Source organism: Geotrypetes seraphini, chromosome 3, assembly GCF_902459505.1.
Source record: "Geotrypetes seraphini chromosome 3, aGeoSer1.1, whole genome shotgun sequence".
In the NCBI taxonomy this organism is placed as follows: domain Eukaryota; kingdom Metazoa; phylum Chordata; class Amphibia; order Gymnophiona; family Dermophiidae; genus Geotrypetes; species Geotrypetes seraphini.
The window spans coordinates 323069282-323092090 of NC_047086.1; the positions used below are offsets into that span (position 1 = coordinate 323069282).

The 22809-nt window shown below is 42.0% G+C and overlaps 1 protein-coding gene across 3 annotated transcripts in view; it reads left to right on the forward strand.

Annotated features, from left to right (window-relative positions):
* MGME1 (mitochondrial genome maintenance exonuclease 1) overlaps positions 1 to 22608 on the forward strand; it is a 31094-nt gene extending 8486 nt beyond the window's left edge. For all 3 annotated transcript variants that reach the window (XM_033936048.1, XM_033936049.1, XM_033936050.1), the window contains exons 2-5: positions 4535 to 5112; positions 11002 to 11221; positions 13222 to 13354; positions 22164 to 22608. In XM_033936048.1, coding sequence (XP_033791939.1) covers positions 4566 to 5112; positions 11002 to 11221; positions 13222 to 13354; positions 22164 to 22301 — 1038 coding nt within the window. In that variant the 5' untranslated portion in view covers positions 4535 to 4565 and the 3' untranslated portion in view covers positions 22302 to 22608. The remainder of the gene's footprint in view (positions 1 to 4534; positions 5113 to 11001; positions 11222 to 13221; positions 13355 to 22163) is intronic.
* Positions 22609 to 22809: the final 201 nt, after the last annotated feature.

Genomic DNA, 22809 nt, shown 5'->3' on the forward strand with positions numbered 1-22809 from the left:
ACGAGATTAAATGCAACTGCAAGGGAGGCAACGCAGTTATCATGGGTGACTTCAATTATCCAGGAATAGATTGGAACCTACACACCTCAGGCTGCAGTAGGGAGACCAAGTTCCTGGTTGCTGTAGGCGATTGCTTCCTGGAACAACTTGTCAAGGAAAATACGAGAGGAAATGCAATTCTGGACTTAATTCTAAATGGACTACGAGGACCGGCACAAGGTGTAGAAGGGACGCTGGGAAGCAGTGATCACAATATAATCCACTTCAACCTGGACACGGGGGCAAAACATTGATCCAGAACGACAGCCACAGCACTGAACTTCCGAAAAGGAATTACGAAGGGTTGAGACTCATGGTGGGGAAGAAGATTAAGAAGAGGATAAGCACTGTAAAAATGCTAGAGCAAGCATGGTCTCTTTTTAAGGACACAGTCACCAAGGCGCAAAATCTATATATACCGCATATCAACAAGGGATCCAAGAGGAAAAAGAACAAGTAACTGGCGTGGCTCACTGTAGTGGTGAAGGAAGCGATCATAGACAAGAAGACTTCATTTAAGTAATGGAAAAGGTCAAAAACAGACGAAAACTGGATAAAGCACAAACATCAAAGCAGGTGCCATAAAGCGGTAAGAGGGGCCAAAAGAGACTACGAGGAAAAAATAGCCAAGGAGGCAAAAAACTTCAAGCCGTTCTTTCATTATATTAAGGGGAAATGACAGGGGCAGGAAGCGGTGGGGCCATTGGATGACCATGGAATAGAGGGAGTGCTATAGGAGGACAAAGCCATCGCCGACAAACTGAACACATTTTTTGCGTCTATTTACCGAAGAGGATATACACAACATACCGGAAGCCGACAGGCTATATACAGGAAACGAAGACAGGAAACTGACAGGGTTGACGGTCAGTCTAGAAGAGGTATGCAGGCAGATTGATAGGCTTAAAAACGATAAATCCCCGGGACTGGATGGCATCCATCCGAGGGTAATCAAGGAACTGAAAGGGGTTACAGCTGAACTGCTTCAACTAATAGCCAATCTGTCGATCAAATCAAGAAGGATTCTGGAAGACTGGAAAGTGGTGAATGTTACACTGATCTTCAAGAAAAGTTCGAGGGGAAATCCGGGAAAGTACAGACCAGTGAGTCTGACCTTGGTACCGGGAAAGATGTTAAAGGTGCTGATAAAGGACCGCATCATTGATCACCTTGACGGGCACAATCTGATGAGGACCAGCCAGCACAGCTTCAGCAAAGGAAGATCTTGCTTGATGAATTTGCTGCACTTCTTCGAGGGAGTAAACAGGCAGATAGACAAGGGCGACCCAGTCGACATTGTATATCTGGATTTTCAGAAGGTGTTCAACAAGGTCCCGCATGAACGACTACTTTGAAAAATTGCGAGCTATGGAATCGAGGGTGAAATACTCATGTGGATTAAAAACTGGCTGGCAGATAGGAAACAGAGAGTGGGGGTAAATGGACAATACTCAGACTGGAAAAGCGTCATGAATGGAGTACCTCAGGGTTCAGTGCTTGGACCCGTGCTCTTCAACATATTTAGAAACGTCCTGGAAATTGGTACAACAAGCAAGGTGATTAAATTTGCAGACGATATGAAGTTATTCAGAGTAGTAAAGATGGAGGGGGATTGCGAAGACCTGCAATGTGACATAACCATGCTCAAGAAATGAGCCGCGACATGACAAATAAGGTTTAACGTGGATAAGTGTAAGGTGATGTATGTCGGTAACAAAAATCTTATACACAAATACAGGATGTCCGGTGCAGTACTCGGAGAGATCCCCCAGGAAAGAGACTTGGGAGTCAATGAAGCCGTCCGCGCAATGCGCGGCAGCAGCGAAAAGGGTGAACAGAATGCTGGGAATGATTAAGAAGGGGATCACAAATAGATGGGAGAAGGTTGTCATGCCGCTGTACCGGGCCATAGTACGCCCCCACCTGGAATACTGTGTCCAGCACTGGTCGCCGTACATGAAGGACATGGTACTACTCAAAAGGGACCAGAGAAGAGCGACTAAGATGGTAAAGGAGCTGGAGGAGTTTTCCATATAGTGAGAGATTAGAAAAGCTGGGCCTATTCTCCCTTGAAAAGTGGAGACTGAGAGGGGACATGTTCGAAACAAACATTCAAGATAATGAAGGGAATAGACTTAGTAGATAAAGACATGGTAGAGAGAACGAGAGAGCACTCTCTAAAGTTAAAAGGGGATAGATTCCGTACAAACGTAAGGAAGTTCTTCTTCACCCAGAAAATGGTAGAAAACTGGAACGCTCTTCCGGAGGCAAAGTTAGACAAGTTCCTGCTGAACCAGAACGTATGCAGGTAAGGCTAGACTCAGTTAGGGCACTGGTCTTTGACCTAAGGGCCGCTGCGGGAGCAGACTGCTGGGCATGATGGGCCACTAGTCTTGCCCAGCAGTGGTAATTCTTATGTTCTTATGAAGGTGTCTTTCTGATATGCTCTATTTTCAGTTTATTATTTTCAGGTTTTTATTATCCACTTTCAAAGGCTTTTTGATGCTACAGAGGTATCCAGGTTGCCTGGGTCAGCTCTGCCTTGATGTAGACACAGACCCTCAGTGTCAGACGTCTGTAGCTGGGAAGGACACTCTGTTTCAGGGCACCTACCTAGTCATCCTCCCCGCTTCCGGAGGTTGTGATAGGACAGAGTACACTACGGGGTTTTAAAGAAGGACTGGATAAATTCCTGAAGGATGCGGGGATTGAGGGATACAGATAGAGGTAGAGATAGGATTATGAAAGGGTATAGATAGAAACATAAAGGGGAATAAAGGGTTTTAGACAAGGATCACCTTACAGGTCATGGACCTGATGGGCCGCCGCGGGAGCGGACTGCTGGGCGCGATGGACCTCTGGTCTGACCCAGTGGAGGCAACTTCTTATGTTCTTAACACTTTTGTGGTTCGAGGACTGTTCCCCTTGCAGCAGAGCTTTTGGTACTGGAGCTTGAGCGCAGGCTATTTGGCATCCAATAAAGTCCCTGGGACTTTAATCGCATGTCAACTGCATCCCCCCCATAAAGATGTGAGGAATTGTGGGGGTCTGCGTCTTTAGGCTCTAACACAGTCTGAATGTCAGCCAGAATAAACAAGCACCTGGAGGATATTTTGTATGCTTGTCTGAGGCAGTAAGTCTCCACAATCTTCTAATTCCTGTTTAAGCTGAAGCAAGCACAGCAGCACAGTAAGTACTGCCCATTGTAGTCTATGGGGCACATTAGAGGGGGGTCTTGTTTTCAGGTTCCCCCACCTCCAAAAAAACCATTTCTAATTTTTTTTTTGAGCTTTTGTTGCTTTCCATCGGGCCATTTTGGCACCTTCATGCAGCTGTGGTGTCCATATTGGATTTTCCATCCTGATTTTAAAAGCCTCTATTTGCATCAGAAACACCTTAATTTTGATTAAAATCAATAAATATGAACTCCACAGACAGTTTTACCCATGATTCATGCCAGAGTTGCACTGGATGGACATCTGAGGAACATCCTTGTTCCACGTGCCGCAGGGTATATGGGGGGGGGGTGGCTAGTTGGCTGAGTATAGCCCCCTCTTGTCCCTCGGGTTGTGGAGATGCAGGTGGCTCAGATTGGGGGGAAAACCCTGTCCCTGGAGCCCTCGGACAGTGACTCAGTGTCATCTGCAAAGTGCAGGTGCAATGAAGTTTCTGGGCTCATGAGGAGACAAGGGGAGTCCCTGGAGGTTAACTCAGCTGTTCCGGAATTTACCTCTGATTTTATCAGACTTATGTTTGAGGCTTATATGGGCTTTTGGGGCTCATCTTCCCCCTTGGGGTCACACTGGCTGCCTCGCATGAGGGTGTTTCCTCAGAGAGCGTGGTTAACTCCTTCCACCCAACCCACCCACCCCCAGCAGTTCAGCATCATGAACTGGAGGTCCAGTGGGTGAGAAGCTGGAAGGACTGGGAGTCAATCCCCTTACTCCCTCAATAGGAATCCTCATTTTTGGAGGACGTGGGTTCCCAAAACTTGTGAAATATTCTGCTCCTAAGGTTTCACTTTCATTTTTACTGCTTGCCCCTCCTTCCTCACACTTAGCTCCTTGTGCAGATATATAAACTTAGCATTTAAGAGGTAAGGGGTTGATTCTGTGTACATCAATTTGCAAAGGAACAATGGGCTAAGGTCTTTTACTCAACTGTAGGTTCTCAGCTTGCTGCTATGACTAGTAGGCTAATCCTCCATTTCAACTTGATATACAAACCTTGCCAAATCACAACCCTCCCCTCCCCCCTTTTTACTAAACGACGATAGCCGTTATTAGCACAGGGAGCTGCACTGAATGCTCCGTGCTGCTTCTGATGTTCATAGAGTTCCTATGAGCGTCGGGAACAGTTCGGCTATCGCGGTTTAGTAAAAGGGGGGTGGGAAATGAGGAGAAGTCCTTGCATTTCATACTGAGGTATAAACTCAATAACATTTTGCTGTAATAAGCCACTGAAGCAATGATAATGCTTGTCTCTTCTATATTAGGTAAATGAAACAAAGCTGACATAAACTATAAATGCTTCTGCTGGGCATGAAACCATTTCAGCTGCTAAATAAAAGATATGGAACGTTAAACATTTTTTGGACAAATGTTTTGCACAAAGAACAGCTTTTCTTCTCTACCTCCTGCTGTTTTAACAGCAAAAAGAAAAAAACCAATGGCTATGAAAGCGTCAATCAAGAAAAATACACAGATTTGGTCCGCTCAGTCACTTCTTCCAAAGTTGGAGCACAGGCGCCAGAACATCTGCTTCAAGAAGACCAATTTTTATATGGAAAAATGCTTAAATCAAAGCTGCCTGCCAGTGGTAACGCCAAAATGCCTCAAAACTGGATACCCTTAGTAAAGCCAGATAAGACAATTTTGTCAACTGAGAAAACTGATCCTATGATTCCACTTAAAATCAGTTTATCTGCGAGGAGCCGAACAAATGCTAAAGTACCCAGTGTGACTGGTATTCTTCAGAAGACCATGCCTATGGAACAGGCTTTTTACCTGGAGAGATGGAAGCAGAAAATGATAATGGAACTGGGAGAAGAGGGTTTTATAGCATACACTGCTGGTAGGTATTAATGGGAAAGGGAATAAGATTTGATATACTGCCTTTCTGTAGTTTATAATCAAACAGTTTAATATTATATATCGAATTCTTATCATGTACCTGGGGTGATGGAAGGTTAAGTTGCTTAGAGTCACAAGGAGCTGCAGTGGGAATTGAACCCAGTTCCCTGGTTCTCAGGTTGCTACATTAACTATTAAGATACTTAGCGCTCCTTTTACTAAGCTCTGCTAGTGGTTTTAGCGCTCATGCTATACGCTAACGCCTCCATTGAGCTGGCGTTAGTTTTTGGTGCGTAGCACACCTTAGTAAAAGGAGCCCTTAATCAAGTATGATGGGATAAACACACATAATTCCTACCTAATAACCCTCCCTTTTATCAAGCTGTGCTGCTGAGAAGCATGATCTAAATGCCAAGCCACCCATAGGATTAGAACATGCAGCTTGGCATTTAGCTTGTGCGGCTCGGCAGCATGGCTCGATTAAAATGGAAAGTAATTTTAAAATAATAAATGGGAAGAGAATGGAACCAAAACAACTTAACTGTGCTTAAACATCAAATCCAATAGTTAGAAAGTAAGGCTAATGCCAGGCTGACTTCTACAGTCTGTGTCCTGATTATGACAATACATCTGGATGGGCTGCAGCGGGCTTCAACAGCAAATCCAGTAGCTGAAAATTAAGCCAGTTCCAGGCTGCTCTGTGCCCTGAAAATGGCAAGAGCAGCTCAAGATCAAATATGCATTTGTTATCATATATACAATACTAAGAATATAGGCAGACTGGATGGACCATGCAGCTCTTTATTTGTCAGCCAATCAAACCTAGACTCTGCTTTTCCTGTTTATTAATTTATTTTTACCAGGTCCCCGGAATGTGCATCCAGCCAAAAGTTTAGAGGCATATTCAGCACTATAATTCTTCAAAGATCCATATTTTCTATTTTATGATAATTTAGATAAGCCTCTCCTTACAAACACTTTTAATCTTCATCGTTCATATTTCAAACTACCATTATTTTTTGAATGACTATCTGAACAAATGAACGTGGCTTATGCCAGTATAGGAGCCATCCCTGACACAGAATTTGAAACATGATCATGTCAGGAGATTGCTTGACATCTGGGTTTAAGATAATTTCTTTGACTTTTTTGTGCATATTTTGAAACATGAAGAATGAAGATAAAAAGCATTTGTAAGAAGAAATGCTTATCTAAATTATTGCAAAACGGAAAATATGGAACAATGAAGCCTGAATGCCTGTAAAGTTTTTGGCTGCATTCATATTATGAGGACCTGGTAAAAGTAAATTAATAGATAGGAAAAGCATTGTCTGGGGTTTACCCCAACTGACAGAGTGTCTCACATTTATAGTTGGCCTTTATCTGCTGTCATCTGCTATGTTACTATAGTGAAAGCTCAAGAGAGAATGTGCTGATTAAAACTACAGAAAGATAACTTGATTCTGTCTTCTAAGAATTATTTCACAAATTCATATTTTTTTCAAGTTTTGCTCTGCTCCTGTTACTGTCTAGACCTGCTTCCTGTGCACTGCTGGGTTAGGTCAGTTCTTCCACTTTTTTGATTTACTTCAGCATTCACAGACCCCAGGGAAGGGAGTCCCAATGATTGCACTATGCAAGTGTATCTCAAACGGTGTGCCAAGGCACACTAGTGTGCCTCCTGAGATTTCAGGTGTGCCACGGTACACTGGGGAGGAGGAGAGGTGCTGGCACCAGCTGATTGTCTACAGGACGTGCCTCTTGTGGCGAGAGGCATGTCTTGTAGGCAATCAGTGGGTGCCAGCACCTATCCTCTTTGGCCCTATTCCCTTCTGGCCCCCCCCCTCCCCCCGACTGGCATTTGAGGGCCCGCCTGGAGGGCCTTCACACACACATGGACATCGACATGATGATGTCACGCATGCATATGATGTCATCACAGCGATATCCGCGCACTTGCAGGTGCCTCAAGCTACTGCCACTACCTTTAGTGTACCGCGGCTCAAGAAAGTTTGCGAGGCACTACACTATGCCAATACATACATAATAGGCTTCAGGACCCATGATTCCAGATTCCAGGAGGACTCCTAGTACATGGTCCCATGCTAAGCTGCTGCTGCTGCATTGACTGAGCCATGGGAGTTAGGAAAGAATATAAAATGTTTGACAGAGTCTAATGTTTTCTTTTAATGCATTCTTCTGGTGTCAAGCTGTCAAACATATGCATTTTGGAAAACAAAACTTGTTTATTTAAATACACATTGTCTTTAAGGATATATATGCCCAAGGCGTCATGTCTGTGATTCATCAAGTGTGGGATGGCATAGAGACTGATGTGTTTATGCCTTGGGAAGAGGAGGAATGTTAAATTGTTCTGAGGCTGCCAGGCTTTGATCATAGCTACTGTACCTGCAGGGTGGCAGGGTTGTTTTAACATGGCTGTGGAAATTAATAGTCAAGATGAAGCAATATGGGTTTTTGTATTCCACTGTTTATTTCATTTCTTTCTCTGCATGTTTTCTTTCTTGCTTATTTCCTGCGATGGAGGGAATTTTCAAGTGTAATATTTGATGGATGTTCACAGTTTCAATTTAAAGAAAAGGCCAAGGTGAAACAAATTAGAAGAAAAAGGAAGAGAAAAAAAATGATGGCGATTACTTGACCTACTTTCTTTTACACATTTGTGTTAATTGCAAAAATAAAGAAATGGCATGATATAATGTAATCTGGAAGGCCCAGACAGGCACCTGATGTTTCTCTGTAGGGCTGCTTGCTTTCTTGGCTCCTGCTAAGCTTAGGTTGGGACTCCCAGACCTTTACTGGTGACCCCAGAGTCAAATGACTTTTTCAAGGTATCACCAATGAATATGAATGAGAGAAATTGGCATTACTGGCTCTCTAGTCTATGCAAATAGATCTCATCATGTGTATTAAATAAGTTTCCTAAAATACCAGTTGGCTCTGGAATTATCAAGACAGCAAACTGCTCCAAGAGTGGGTTAATGCATCCATAAGGAGAGAAAAATGATGATAATGGTGGATACCAGTCTCCAAATTATGGAGAAAAATCTTGTTTTAATTATTGTAATCCACTCTAGTTATATAAAACTAAAACCAGATTAGAATTTACCCTATATACTCGAATATAAACCGATCTGAATATAAGCTGAGGTATCCTTTTTTTCCTTCAAAAAAAGGGGAAAAAAGGTTGGCTCACCATGATAACCTAAATTTCTAACCTCGGTTTATATTTGAGTCAATCTATAAAGACTGCTCACCCTCCCTCCCCATCAGCTATCTCATGAGTCACTAAACATAATACAAATATCTGTGATCCCAAAGCTAACATTCACAACAAGGCCCCTACATAGGAAAACACAACTACAAGCAACCACAAACTTAAATAAAGGTAGACAAAAATCAAACTTAAAACTCAAGAAGCCAGTTCAACATCAGAGAAAGAGAAACAGCATTTTACACTTTGGAAAATAAAAAGAAAGCAGTGTAAATTTACAGTAAAACTGCATTTTCTGTTCATGAAATTAAAAATAAAATTATTATTTTTTTCTATCTGTGTGGTCTTGCCATTTTAGTCATGTTTACCCTAGCTTCCAGTTTCTGCTTTCTTCTGTCTTTTCTTAGACTGAAGACCCTATAAAGAAAATTATCTGCCTCGTCTCTCCTTTATCCATCTCTGACTTTAACCTTTTACTTTCAGTTTTCCTCCATTTATTTTTCTGCATCTCTTATCTGCATCTATTTACAGCTTTTCATCTTCCTCATCCTATTATTCTCCAGTTTTTTTGCTAACTCTTCCCTCTCTCTCCCCTTTCAGCATTTTCTTTCTTTCTCTTTCCCCATTTATTTTCACTCTTCTAACCAGTATTTACTGACTTGCCCCCTCGATTCAGCATATCCTCTTTCCTTCAACACCTCATCTCTCTCTCTCCCTCCACCTCCATACAGGATCTCTCCCCCATTACCTTTTCCCTTTGCTACTTCCAACACTACCTACCTGGGGCTCTAGCTGTGGGAGATGGAGTCACAGGTCCAGGACAGGCCCAACATACAAGGCAGGCTGCTGATTCCTCCCAGTGGCAGCTGCAACAGTCGTTCATGCTGTTTGCCGAGAGGAGGGGAGAGTGAGGAGTCAGTGGTGCATCTGGATTGCGATCAGCCCTGCCTTCGGTCCTGGTCCTGCTAAACTCACTGGCAGTGATGAAGCCAGACGCCATGGGGGCCTTCCCTCTTGCCAAATTGCTATAGGCTCTACGGGTCTCAATCCTGCTCAAAATCAGGAAGTAACTTCAAAGGGGGGGACGGGATCAAGACTGGCAGAGCCTATAGTGACTTGGCAAGAGGGAAGACCCCTGCAGCCGATTGACCAGGACCGAAGGCAGGGATGATTGTAATCCAGATGTGCCGTTGACTCCTCACTCCTCCCTCCCGGCGACTTGCAAATAGCATGGACAACCGCTGCGGACACCACGGGAGGAATCAGCTGCCTGCCTCAGACCCGCGATTCCATTCCCCACAGCCAGACTCCCGGTAGGTTTAAATTTTTATATTTTTTTAAACTAATTAGAGAAGTACTCAAGTGTAGACTCAAATATAAACCGACACCCTCGTTTAATTATTTTCTGCTGAGCAGATCTTATGGCCCAGTCTATTGTAAATTTGGATCCAAACTTGTATTGAATTTTGTGGCTGTCCTATGGGTTTAACTTTTTTTTTTTTTTTTTTACCAAGGAAGACCACTCTTCAGAAAAACAGATTTATTAAAAAGAGTGCATGCATCTATACCAAATTAAGAGCAAATATAGGAACCTTAGAATGAGATTTTTTTTAGTGGGGGGGGATTTTTTTTGAACCTGGAAGTTTCCTCTGTTTTGGGTTTTGTTTTTTTTTTAGCTTCTGGCTTGGCTGGAACCAGGGTATATGGTGCCATGAGTTTTAATATACCCTCCTAAACTCATACTCCCCCTCCCAAAAAAAAAAAAAAAAAACCCCAACCAGGTTTTTATACTATGCCCCACTTTTCTTAGTTCAGTCATTGCAGCAGTGGTTCTCTACCAGGAGCCATGCATCTAGGCTCAATCTAGACCTCTACAATTGTGGGTCCTGAATTCAGTCTCTAGGTCAATGATGTTCATTAATTTTTAAGCTGGGGCCTCTTTGGATTCTAATGAACTAAAAAAGACCTACCAAAATATCTTCTCATATGGGGCTACAACACTGCTGACAAGTGTGTGTCAATGGCATCCATCCCCACGAGCCCACCTTCAGACTCTATGGGGGAAGGTGTTCTCAAGATTATGAGCATTTTTGCAGTCTTTTGTCATTGAGAAGTACCTTGTCCTTCAAGCATGTGGCTCTCTTCCCCCCCCCCCCCCAACACTCATGCACTTTCCCCTTTCTGTCCTTAGCCTGAACAGAGAGGCAGAATAACAGAATAAAACAGACAATGGTGGCCACCCTAGAGGTCTTTGGCTGCCATTGGCACCTGGGCCTTGCATTGAGGAACTCTACTCTAGGTGGTAATGTTATATGACTGCTTTTTTCCTCACTGGAGTTCTTAACACCTATAGCATTCTCTGCCCTGCAAACCCTGGGATTAAAAGACTTGAGCCTGGATTAAATTCAGCACTCTAGGTATAACAATTCATAGCCCTGCTACTGAACTACCAGGTCAGCCTGAGGAAACTAAAATCTAATGTAGTTTGCACTTCGCTTTTCTTCAGGAAATGAGCAATATGGAATAAATATGTGCTCTTGAATTGAGCTGATATTCTGCTGCCTCATGTTCTTTGGGAGTTTTACTGCCATCCTGGACCTGGCTGTATGTGTGATCCATGAGCCCTTAGGAGATTTTTTTCCTGTCTTTTCCTAGATATTTTTTCAAAAGGAAAACTCTTCCATGCAAGTTTGGAAGCTTTCTTTATGTCACCAGAAGAGCCTGTGATGGAGGAAGAAAGTGCGGAAGTGTCTGGCTACGTGGCAAGTGTGCAGCATGTGCTGGAAAACATCAGCAGAGTGAAGGTGCTGGAGAGTGCAGTTCAGCACGAGGTTTTGCAGTACAGGGGCATGGTAGACTGTGTGGCTGCGTATAGGTAAGGATGAGATACTGCAGGTATTGATTACTCATTTTTTTCTATATCTTCTGCTTTGGGGCATACCCACCTTCTCGCTTCACCAAAGCCTTTAGGATGGCAAACTGGTTCAGCGTTGGATTTAACTTCCAATGGAGATGTGCTCACAGGAGTTCGAGCCCTTCTCCTGGTAGCCTTTTACATTTTCCTTCTGATTGTGAGGTTATTCTCCCTTTTCTTTTTCTTCATAGCCACCTCCATTCTTTGGGGCCTTTCTCTCGCTTCTAACTAAACGAAATTAAACCTTAAGTTTGTATACCGCATCATCTCCACAATCGTAGACAGGAACTGGTATAAAGAAGGAACATCCACTTGCAAAGCACGTGACAATAGTATGGTGCACTGGTTGGAACTCCAGCCTTGGCACCTTGGGTTGCGAGTTCAAGCTCTGTACTTCCCCTGTGACCATATACAAGTCACCCACTTGGGGCTTTTTGTGCCTCTTTCCATTTCTGCAGCTTCGCTTAGACATACAGTCCTGCTATTGGAACCAAACGCCCAAGTTTCAAGTTCCAGATCACTTCTGGTACATACATATGATACATATTTTCCCATCCCAAAGGTTTTGCCTTTCATGTCTGATTCTTTTCTACTCTCATAACTATTTTTCCAAGCTATCTGGTCACTCTGGAGTTCGCTTCCATGGTATTACATTTCTTTCTGGATATACCCTAACTACCTTAATGGGAGCATTTCATGTTTTTATCTCACGTCTCAACTGAATCCCCTTTGTTTTCTTTCCAGCATATATCGTGAGAGCAAATGCTTCTCCTCTATTTTCCTGCTGTGACTCTCTTCTCTTTACATTCCAGAGCTCTCACAGCCCCTTCCAGAACTTAATCTTCAGTCAACTAGACTTTTGTTTCTGAGTTTTTCTCCTTTCTATTTGGTTTTCCATAGTCGAACAACTATCTAAACATACTCCCAATACTGTCATCTCTTTTTTAACCAACAGTTTCTCACCCATGACATCGACACTTTCTAATTCAAAGTTATCCCTTTGACTTTTTACCACTATCACCTCTGTTTTATTAACATTTAATTTCAGATCATCCATCCACCCCACAATCATTTCCATATATCATTGCAAACATCGCTCAGCAGTGGGTGCATCGCTCACCGGAAATAAAATATATATATCATTGGCGTATATTCGATATTGCACTCCCATTTCCTGAAATTTCACCCCCAAAGTAGACATATAAATATTAAACAGGATTGCAGAAAGAGCAGAACCCTGAAGTACTCCCCTTTTAACCTCCACAATTCTGGAAACATTGCCAACTCCTTACTCGCATAACAGGTGTTATCCAGGGACAATTGTCAAATATTCTCACATCCCACCCACCTCCCCTGGTTGGCTTCTTCACTTGGGCATAGAACTGACGATCTCACAAGCCGGTGTCAGGCTGGAAGGCATTCGTGCATGTGGGGTGCAGGCAGTATTAAAGCTTTCTAAAGACTTTACAGTCTAGTTTTAAAGACGCCTATGTCATAAAAGCATCGCAACAATTCAGTGGAACACAGGGATCAGTCCCAGCTCTTTACCTGGGCAAGAGGGTTCTGAGCCTTCAGACTTTATTTTAGGAGTTGTTCCACAAATATGTACACTGGTTGTTTGTTTGAATTTAAAAAATAAATAAATAAATCATGTGGAAATAAAGAAATAAATAAGCAAACAGGTAAATAAATTAATAGAAATGGGCAAGGGGCAGGACCAGGGGGCCCTGTGTATTTGTGTGCCTAGGGCCCATCAAAGGATTGATCCTACCCTACCTTTCTAGATATGTCTGCTACATTTTTCTTGATTTATTTCTTCTCTTTGACCAACAAAGGGAAAAATCAACAAAACTTGAGAGAGCAACCAAAAATTGTAGATCTTAAAAAAAATATTTCTTATTTTGTAGCATATTCTATAATTTTGTTAAAACAAAATAAAAATCTCTTCTGTTTATATGCAGAGATAAGTTGTGTGTGATTGACTGGAAGACCTCGGAGAAACAAAAGCCATCATTAAGGGATACATTTGATAACCCATTGCAAGTTGCTGCATACATTGGTGCCATAAACCATGACAACAATTATAATTTTCAGGTAAGAGTACCTTGAGTTGAAGAATGCATCGTCACATTTTCTCAACACTCGTGGGTGGAAAAACTGCTATTCTATTTAACATGAATTTCTGCAATCACTTAGGGCTCCTTTTACTAAGATGCACTAAATGCTAATGCCTCCATAGAGCTTGCGTTAGTATTTTTCGTTTAGCTTGTGGTTAGCGCGCCCTAAAAACGCTAGCGCACCTTAATAAAAGGAGCCCTTAGACTCCGTCTGGTACATAATGGTAGAAATTTCTTTATGTGAAGATTTTGGCTTAGAGGAAATTGCACATTATTGATGTATTTTCCACCCCTTTTTATTTCCTTGATTTTCCAATATTCCATGTTTCTGAATCTTCAGAGACCCCTGTTTTAAGCTTATAAATTCTAAATTGTAGGGGACTCTGTCATGTTTTTTATTTTATATTTATAATTTTACAAAACTATATAAAGAGCATCTTGACAAGAAGAAAAATAATAATGTAAAAATAATAAAGCAAATTAAATTTTAAAAAAATGTTTCCATGAGGAATATTATTAAAAAGACCAAAGCAGTACGGAATATATATCAAGGGAGGGGGAACATAAAAAAATGCTAGTTAAGCATGACATTATTAACTAGAAAGGCACAAAAAAGTTAAAGGAACTTTTATCCATATTCCGGATAATTATTGAAGCAAGTGTTTAGGAAGAAGCTAAAACTAATAACAGTGTAGATCTCCTTGCATCAAGATGATTTTAAAATTGGTCAGAAATGGTAAAAAGCATACATTTAAGCCTTAATTTTAATAAAAGTTACATGGAAATTTCAGGAAAAATTACTCTCCGAGCGTCAAGAGCTGTGGCCTGTAGAGCCAGAAAGGCTTTTTGCCCTACAGAAGTCAGGAAGCTCTGCTCTGCTCCGACCCTTATAGGAACTCTATGACTGTCGGAGCAGTGCAGAGCAATCAGTGTGCCGGCTGGTGCTAAAAACCTCTTTCACAGTTTTGTAAAAGGGGGTGTTTCTTAGGTCAGAAAATTTTGTATTTTCAGCGCACCGGCTGGTGCTAAAAACCTCTTGCATGGTTTTGTAAAAGGGGGGAGGGAATTAAGCCTTTATGAACCCTGAACCCAGTTCTAGTCTAGTTCCAATTCAGATGAAACAATCAGGGTGCCTTTGATATCACAGGTTCAGATCCCTCAGAAACCTAGAAAATTTAAAACTATCCACTGTTCTGTTATGTCCCTTCCAGATTCAGTACGCCAGGTGTTCTTTTTTTTTTTTTTTTATATTCTTTATTCATTTTCAAAATTACATTAAGTGTAAAATATATTCATTCACAGTAACAATAAATATATCACTTATAAACAATCATTGGTACATTATATAAATTTTTATCCCTTCCCCTTTCCCATCCCTCCCATCCATAACTTCCATTATTATATAATATATGTAATAATAAAAATACCCCCCTCCCTATATCCTGAACTGATAATTAAAAGGGAAATAATTTTACTTAATCCTTACAATTGTTCAATCCCTTCCCACAATCCAGTAGTTGCAGAAATCAGAGCACATGCTCCTCTCACATTAGGGAGAGAGTTAGAATTCCCCCGTAATTTTCATTTTCTGCAAGCAATCTGTGCAGAAGTCTTTTTGGATTTGCTCAGCATCTTTTTCTTAGTTTTTATCGCTTAAAGTTCATCTTTTCGGTGGCTTGAGTGCCTTGAGATCCCTTTACGGTGTTCCTTTGTTAGAGGAAAGGAAGCAGTCCCGCTGAGCCGGACTGCTGCCTTACTGAGAATCTTTGGTGGATATGTGGACATAGCCTGCTGTGTGCCATTCTTTCTGGACTTGGGGTCCATTTCCCTGGAAGCTTGCTTGCTCCTGACCTTCTCAGGGGTTTAAGTGCAGGCTGTATGTGTCCTGAGAAAAAAATCAAATCCTGCGGGTTTTAGGGCACAGGCTGCATTTCCCACCCCCAGTCACCTGGAGAGGATCTGTGGTTTGGAGGTTACAGTCTGGCAGTCTGAAAATCAAGTCTGGTCATTTTGGAGCTGTTCTGAGGCAGAAAATCCTTTCCTCTATTCAGCTGCAGTGAAAAAAACTGACAGGCAAGGCACTTCAGTGACTGTGAGTAAACCTCCTTTATTTCCTATTTTAACTTTGTGGGTGGACTGTGAAACTCTCTAAAACTCGTTTCTGAGGGTAGGGTTCAGGTCTCCCACTTCCCCAAATCGCTATTTTTTATTTTCAGATTTTTCTTATTATTTTCATTTTTGGAGCGAATTAACTGGTGGCAGCCATCTTGAATTTTAATCAATATTTTGTTCAAAGTTTTATTTCTGCCTCAAAACCCCTCAATTTGATAAAAAATCATTTGGGATGGACTCCCCAGCTCCTAATTGGTCAAATGTGTGCATTGCTTGTGCCAGACCAGCGACTGTATACCGTGTGCCACAGTATGCTAGGAGAGGGTGCGGGAGCTGTGGGCTTCACCTCCTTCAGGTCCTCCAGGGCTGGAGAGCCGGCATGGGTCCTTCCTTTCAGTAAAATATCTCACTCAGAGGCCATTCTGAAGTTTATCACCAAACGCCTGCATTTTGAGTCTGGGGACTCTTATGGTGTGGTGTGAGCACCTCAGCAGGACCCTGCAATGGACAAGGTGTGACTTTTCACCAGACTTTTTTTTTGTCTCCTCTGGAAAGTGCATTCTTCGGACCCAGCTCATTGGAACAGTTAGGGGGCAAGTAGGTTTCTTCTAAGCCAGTTGCAGAGGTCCCTTTTCAGGAGCCCTCTCATCCAGCTATGGCAGAGCTCGATTGCATTATGCTACACGGATATTATGCCACTTTTGTCTCCTGATACTGCTTTTATTTTGGATTCAGCCGATACCCTTGCTGGGACTAGTACAGCACAGTTACCCTGAGAGTCCAGATTTGGGGGAGAACCCCTCTATCAGCAGCTCTTTTAAGCAAGGCTTTGTCCACCATTTTATTGTTGGGGTTCTGAAAGAGCAAAAAAATTGGAATCTCCTCTTTCCATGTCACAGTGTTCGGTCATGGACCGTTCTAATGTGCTGTCCTCTTTTTTCCCACAGGACTAAAAGATTGTCCTTTGTACTCTGGCTTTAGGACTGATTCTGATCCCCGAAGTTTGATAATCGTATTTTGCTCATTGGCTGACCCCTGATACAGGTGTACACCGAAACACTGCTTATGTTGAGTCAATAAAGACAAGTCCCTGTTCATTGAGGTCCTTTATGCTTTTTTGCTCTATTAAAAAAAAAAAAAGGCCTCTTCTCAAAACTGATGGGCTTTTCTAGCAGTTCTGCTTCCAGCTTATTCTGTTTTGTTTCAGTTACCATTAGACAAACACTTGCATTATCTAATTCAATTTCTTTACCCTCTGCGGATAACTTAGATGAAGCTTTTTCTGCTAAGATGCTCAAACAGAGGGATTCTTTACTTCCAATTTCGTCCACTCTACCATTGCCAAAATCAGATCTAGATGCAATTTCCCCAACTACATTAGCCACTTTAATAAGATTTTCTAGTTAGTCCACATTCGACCTTCTGACATTCTTACCTCTCTCTTATTTTGAAGCAAATGAAACCAACACTCTGCAGCTTTGATATACTGCCAGCCCATTTGCTAAAATCATCTTCACAAAAGTTCCAACTATTAATTCTTTAATCAAAGAGTTTAATTCTAGGCAGCGTTCCTTCCAATTGGAAAAAAAACAATCATCACTCCAATCTTGAAAAAGTCTACTGGATCCTACTGTACCAGACAATTATCGCCCAGTTTCCAATTTTAATTCTCTCTTAAAAATATTAGGAAAATTTGTCTTTTATCAATTCATTTCCCATATTGATCAATTGCTAGTCATACACTCTGTCCAAGCTAGTTTTCAGACAGCTCACAGCACAGAAACTGTTCTTATTATTCTTGTAAGTGAACTTTATGACAATTTTGATGCCAATAAAATGACCCTCTTTGAATCATTAGACGTCTGCAGCTTTTGATTTGGTCGACCATCATCTCCTTTCTTGTCTTACTGAAATCCGTGTCTCAGGGACAGTCTGGGACTGGTTTTCCTCTTTTTTCTCAGGATGCACTTTTACAGTCTCACATTATTCTAGAAAAAACAAGGAAGGCAACCAAGTCACATCAAGGTCTGCGTGGGGGAAGCTCAAAGTGCCAAACTTGGCTCACAACTTACAAGCCAAATACAAAGGCTTATTGCCTTGACCCAGAAGTGAAGTGTCGGAGCTGAGCTTCTATCACTGAGGGTTCACACTGAGAGCGCCCTACAACATTATACAGTGTGACATGCTTTTTGACATGTTACACTGTATTTGGCTTGTAAGTTGTGAGCCAAGTTTGGCACTTTGAGCTTCCCCCACGCAGACCTTGATGTGACTTGGTTGCCTTTCTTGTTTTTTCTAGTTTAGGATTTGTTTGGCAAATCAGGAGTGTGTTGTTGTTGATCACATTATTCTAGAGCAGTGGTCTCAAACTCAAACCCTTAGTGGGGCCACATTTTGGATTTGTAAGTACTTGGAGGGCCACAGAAAAAATAGTTAATGTCTTATTAAAGAAATGACAACTTTGCATGAGGTAAAACTCTTTATAGTTTATAAATCATTCCTTTAACAGTTAAAGAGTTTTACCTTATGCAAAATTGTCATTAACTATTTTTTCTGCGGCCCTCCAACTACCCTATTTTTTCTTCAGCCCTCACACTTAAAGTTTAATATCTATCCTTTCTCAAAACTGACACATTTCAATCACTATATTGAAAATAAAATCATTTTCCCTATCTTTGTTGGCTGGTGACTTTATTTTTCTGTGCTTTTAACTATGTTTCCAGGGCCTTTTGTCCTTTGACTGTTTTTCTCTCCGTCTTCACTTTCTGCCTTGCATCCATCTTTGGCATTAACTTAATATTCGATTTTTCTGCTTTCTTTTCAAAATCTACGTTTCCATGTCTTCCCTTCCCTTCTATGTCTCTCTTCTTCCGTCCCTATTTCCATGGTCCGACATCTCTTTCTTTCCTTTCTCTCCCTCCCTCCCTCCTTCCTTCCTTTCCCCTGGTCTGGCATCTGTCTCCTTCCCTCCCTCAACTTTTTATTTATTTCACCCTGCCCCCTTCTTTCTTTCTTCTCTCTCTCTCCATGCCCCCTTTCTTTCTATATGTCTGTCTTTCTCTCTCTCTCTGTGCCCCCTTTCTTTCTTTTTTTCTTTCTCCATGCCCACCCTTTCTTTCTGTCTTTCTCTCTCCATGTCCTTTCTGTCCCGTCTCCCTTCTTTCTTTCTGTCTCCCTGTCCCCCCCTTTCTTTCTTTATTTCTCCCTGCCCTCCCCCAAGCCACCATCATTGGGGAACAGGCCTCCACCGCCGCAATCGGGGATCAGGCTAGCACCGAAGTCTTAGCTCTCCCTGCTTATCTTCCCCAGTGCGGGCCGACCAATTCTCGCCACCTGACGTCAATTCTAATGTCAGAGAGGAAGTTCCAGGCCAGCCAGGGAGCGAATGGCTGGCGCGGAACTTCCTCCCTGACGAGGAGGAAGGCGAGAATTGGTCGGCTCTGAGCTGGGAAAGATAAGCAGGGAGAGCTAAGACCCCGGCGCTGGCCTGTTCCCCGATTGCGGTGGCTTGGGGGAGGGCAGTGAGACGGGAAGAGAAGCAAAGGACAGATCGTGGGCCACAAAATAGTCCCTGGGGGACCGTATGCGGCCCGTGGGCCGCGTGTTTGAGACCGCTGTTCTAGAGTTTGTAAGAGCCATGTCCTCACCTGTAGTGTTCCACAAGGTACGATACTTTCTCCAATTCTCTTCAATTTCTTCAGTTTTTGCATAGTGTCTTCCAAGATGTCTACCTCCTCAACATATAGTAAGTGTTTGACACACCAGGGATCATGTCTCCTCTGAGGCAGGCCTCAACATTGAGGTCTCCCATGCCCAGACAGTGAGCACCGCAGACTGCTTCCACACTGATGTCTTTTCTGGTGCAGATGCCAACTCTGCAGGAGAGGACCCCGAACCTGTTATAAACTGAATTATCAAGCTGCTCTCAATTTTCTCACAGAGCGATGTTCATTTGAAAAGATTTGTAAAGATAAGAAAAAACAAAGTATTTTCATACAAGTGTTTGAAAGACTGTAAAGACATTTATTTATTTATTTATTTACTTTTGTAATCAAACTTGGAGCGTAACCAGCACTAATAAAGTTGCAACGACTGAAAAATATACTTTGGTTCATCACTAGAGGGCGCAACTCTCTTCTTGAAGAACTCTATACCTCTGAGTGACTTTCAAACGTGACGGTTGCAATCCTGAAGTTTGGTTACCAATTTGAATGAGAAGACAGTTCTTTTGTTTGAACTCTAATATTTTTCTGACTTCCACTAATATTTAACTATTAGTACCCCAGCGACATTATAAAGAAATTATATCAGCACTGAAGTCAGGCTTACCGATCTGTAATTTCCCAGATCTCCCCTGGAACCCTTTGCAAAAATCAGTGTAACATTGACCACCCTCCAATCTTCAGGTACTATAGACAATTTTAGTGACAGGTTACAAATCACTAACAGCAAATCAGCAATTTCATGTTTGATTTCTTTCAGTACCCTGGGATGTGTACCATCCAGTCCAGGTGATTTATCACTCTCTTAACTTGTCAATTTGGCTTAATACATCTTTCAGGTTCACTGAGATTTCTTTCAGTTCCGCCGCATCACCCTTAAAAATCTGGTTGAGGTAGATCCATAAAGACTGATGCAAAGAATTCATTCAGTCTCTCTGTTATGGCCTTATCCTCCCTAAACGCCCCTTTTTGCTCCTTGATCCATCCAATAGTCCCACGGATTCCCTCACAGGTTTTCTGCTAATCAATCAATCTAATATTTGTGTGTCGCGCACACCTAAACAGGCTCTAATGTAACTTAAAAAAATTGTTACTAATTTTGCCTCTTCAGCAAGTTTCCCTTCATATTATTTTTTAGCTTTCTTTATCAAGGCTTTACATCTAACTTGCCAAGTTTTCCCCACCCTTGTCTAAAAATGGATTATCAGGTCAGATAACACCACCACCTACAGTTCCTTTACTTTAGCAACTACCAGTATCTAACTGTGTGTTATCCAGTAGTCCATAGCAATTGAATAGCCTCTGCTGCTTCCCACTGTTTAGCCATAAATGGGATGCTTTCTACTAGCTGCCAGGATCTAATTCCTTGCCTAGCACTACTTGGTGTAAGGACATAGGAAAGCAGCCCTCCTGAAGAGACTTGTTGACCGCACATAGGGCTAGATTCACTAAACTCCTTTTTTTGGGCGATCTGTGGTCGAGTTTTGCCGGGCGACTTTTGCCGGGCAACTGATTCACTAAAAAGTCCCCATGCAAATGCTCTGAACGGACACACGCCCACAAGCGATCCCACAGATCTCTGCATAGCGATCCAGACGCATGCGCAGACCATCCTCTCTTCCTGGAGTTGCGATCCGCGCATGCGTTTGCAAAGCTTGATTTCAAAACAAAAGGAGGGGTGGCTGCACTCACTGGCCCCATGAGAATCATTTATCAGACTGGAACAATGCCGTTAAAACCACGGGTTAAAAACATGGGCTCGCAGAGAGGCAGGACGGCAGAGAGGCAGACAGCTGGGCGCTTTTTGCACAAGGGAGATATTTTATTTTCAGGGTTGCAGGGCTGGGATTTCAGGGCGGCAGAGAGAAGAGCAGTCGGCAAGGACTGTGAGTGACTGGTCCTCAGCAGTCGCTTCAGCTTGGAACGGCCAGCCCAATCAGTGTTCCTTCTTCTCTTTAGTGAATCGAGGCCCTTCCTACTTTGCATGCCGTTTCCCCTCATTTGCATGATCAGATCGGAATCGGGTCAGGGAATGCTTGTAAACTGGTCGGAACACGATCGGTGCACTTAGGGAATCTGGCCCATAGTCTCAACAGATAAACTTCCATCAGTGCTGCCAAATAATAATCAATTATGTAATGGTCTTACTTTATCCTCTTAATCCCCTTATCAAAATAAAGGCAAACATCCTCCAAATCAACTGTTTTGATATTTAATGGGTAAAATCTATGTTGCTATGTCCAAATAATGGTAAATCGATCAATAAATCAAAAGTATTTTGCAGAAATTTCAGATCTACTAATGATTCTAATGATTCTAATTACTGGAGAATGATTCTAATTACTGGAGAATAGAGATAAAAATTTGATGAAATGTGCATATGACATCTCAGAACCTCTAATATCAAAATAAGAACCAAATCTAGTGTGTTCCCCAAAAAATTGTTCTATCCTTATTGATAAGAAATCTCATTAATGGCAAACAGGGACTGATTCACTAGAGTTTGTTTTCCATTCTCTATGGATAAAAACCTTGATAAATCAGACCATTTTGGGTGTGCTAGCTGAGTTTGCAGATTCTAAAATGGAACATATACATAAATTACCCGAGTTTGACCGTCAAGCCCCTTCCCTTGTTTAAAAGCAGACTGAAAACCCACCTTTTTGAAATAGCCTTCAATCCTTAATCAAACTCCTCTGCCCTCCAACCCAGCCAGCTGATTAACCGGTCCTCTTAACTCTATCCACGACATCCCCTATTTGCATGTCTTGACAGTTTAGATTGTAAGCTCTTTCAGGTAGGGACTGTTTTCTTCTTCTTTGTGACTCTGTGTAGCACTGCATGCATCTGGTAGCACTATAGAATTAATTAATAGTAGTAGTAATTTGTACCTGGTACTTTCCCACACAGCATTGCATGCTGGACTACCATATTTTTATTGTTTCTTTTCAGGTTGATTGTGGACTTATTGTGATTGCTTACAAAGATGGCTCCCCTGCCCATCCTCATTTCATGGACTTGGACTTGTGCTCAGAGTACTGGAATAAGTGGTTGTTACGTCTGGAAGAATATGTGGAGAAAAGAGAATGAATGAAATAGTAATACTATCCAACTTAGAATTATAGACCTCGTGTTCACCTTTATACAAAACAGACTTCAAAACATTACTGAAACTAAATATACACTGTGTGTATATGTTATTAAACAGGCATTTGTGAAATTTGTATAGATATATAACGGGGATGGAAAAAAATTTAAGAAACTTGAGTGCCAGCCAAAATTTTACACACCGAGGCAAAAATATATTTCAAAAACTATGAATACCAATAGTCTGAAAACTCTACTCCAAAAGAATTGGTATAATTTTCCTTTTTAATCCCAGCACAAAGATGACAGCTGCACTACTAGTTCAATTATTAAATAAAGGGGTTTCAGTACAGGCTCAATTATCCCTACGAATGACCATGATGTACAGGGCAGGGTTTATTTAGACCTTTGGGTCTGGTGCTAGTCACCTATGAATACCTGTCTGGGGCTTCTGGTCATTCGAAGGGATAATTGAGCCCGTACTGAAACCCCTTTATTTAATAATTGAACT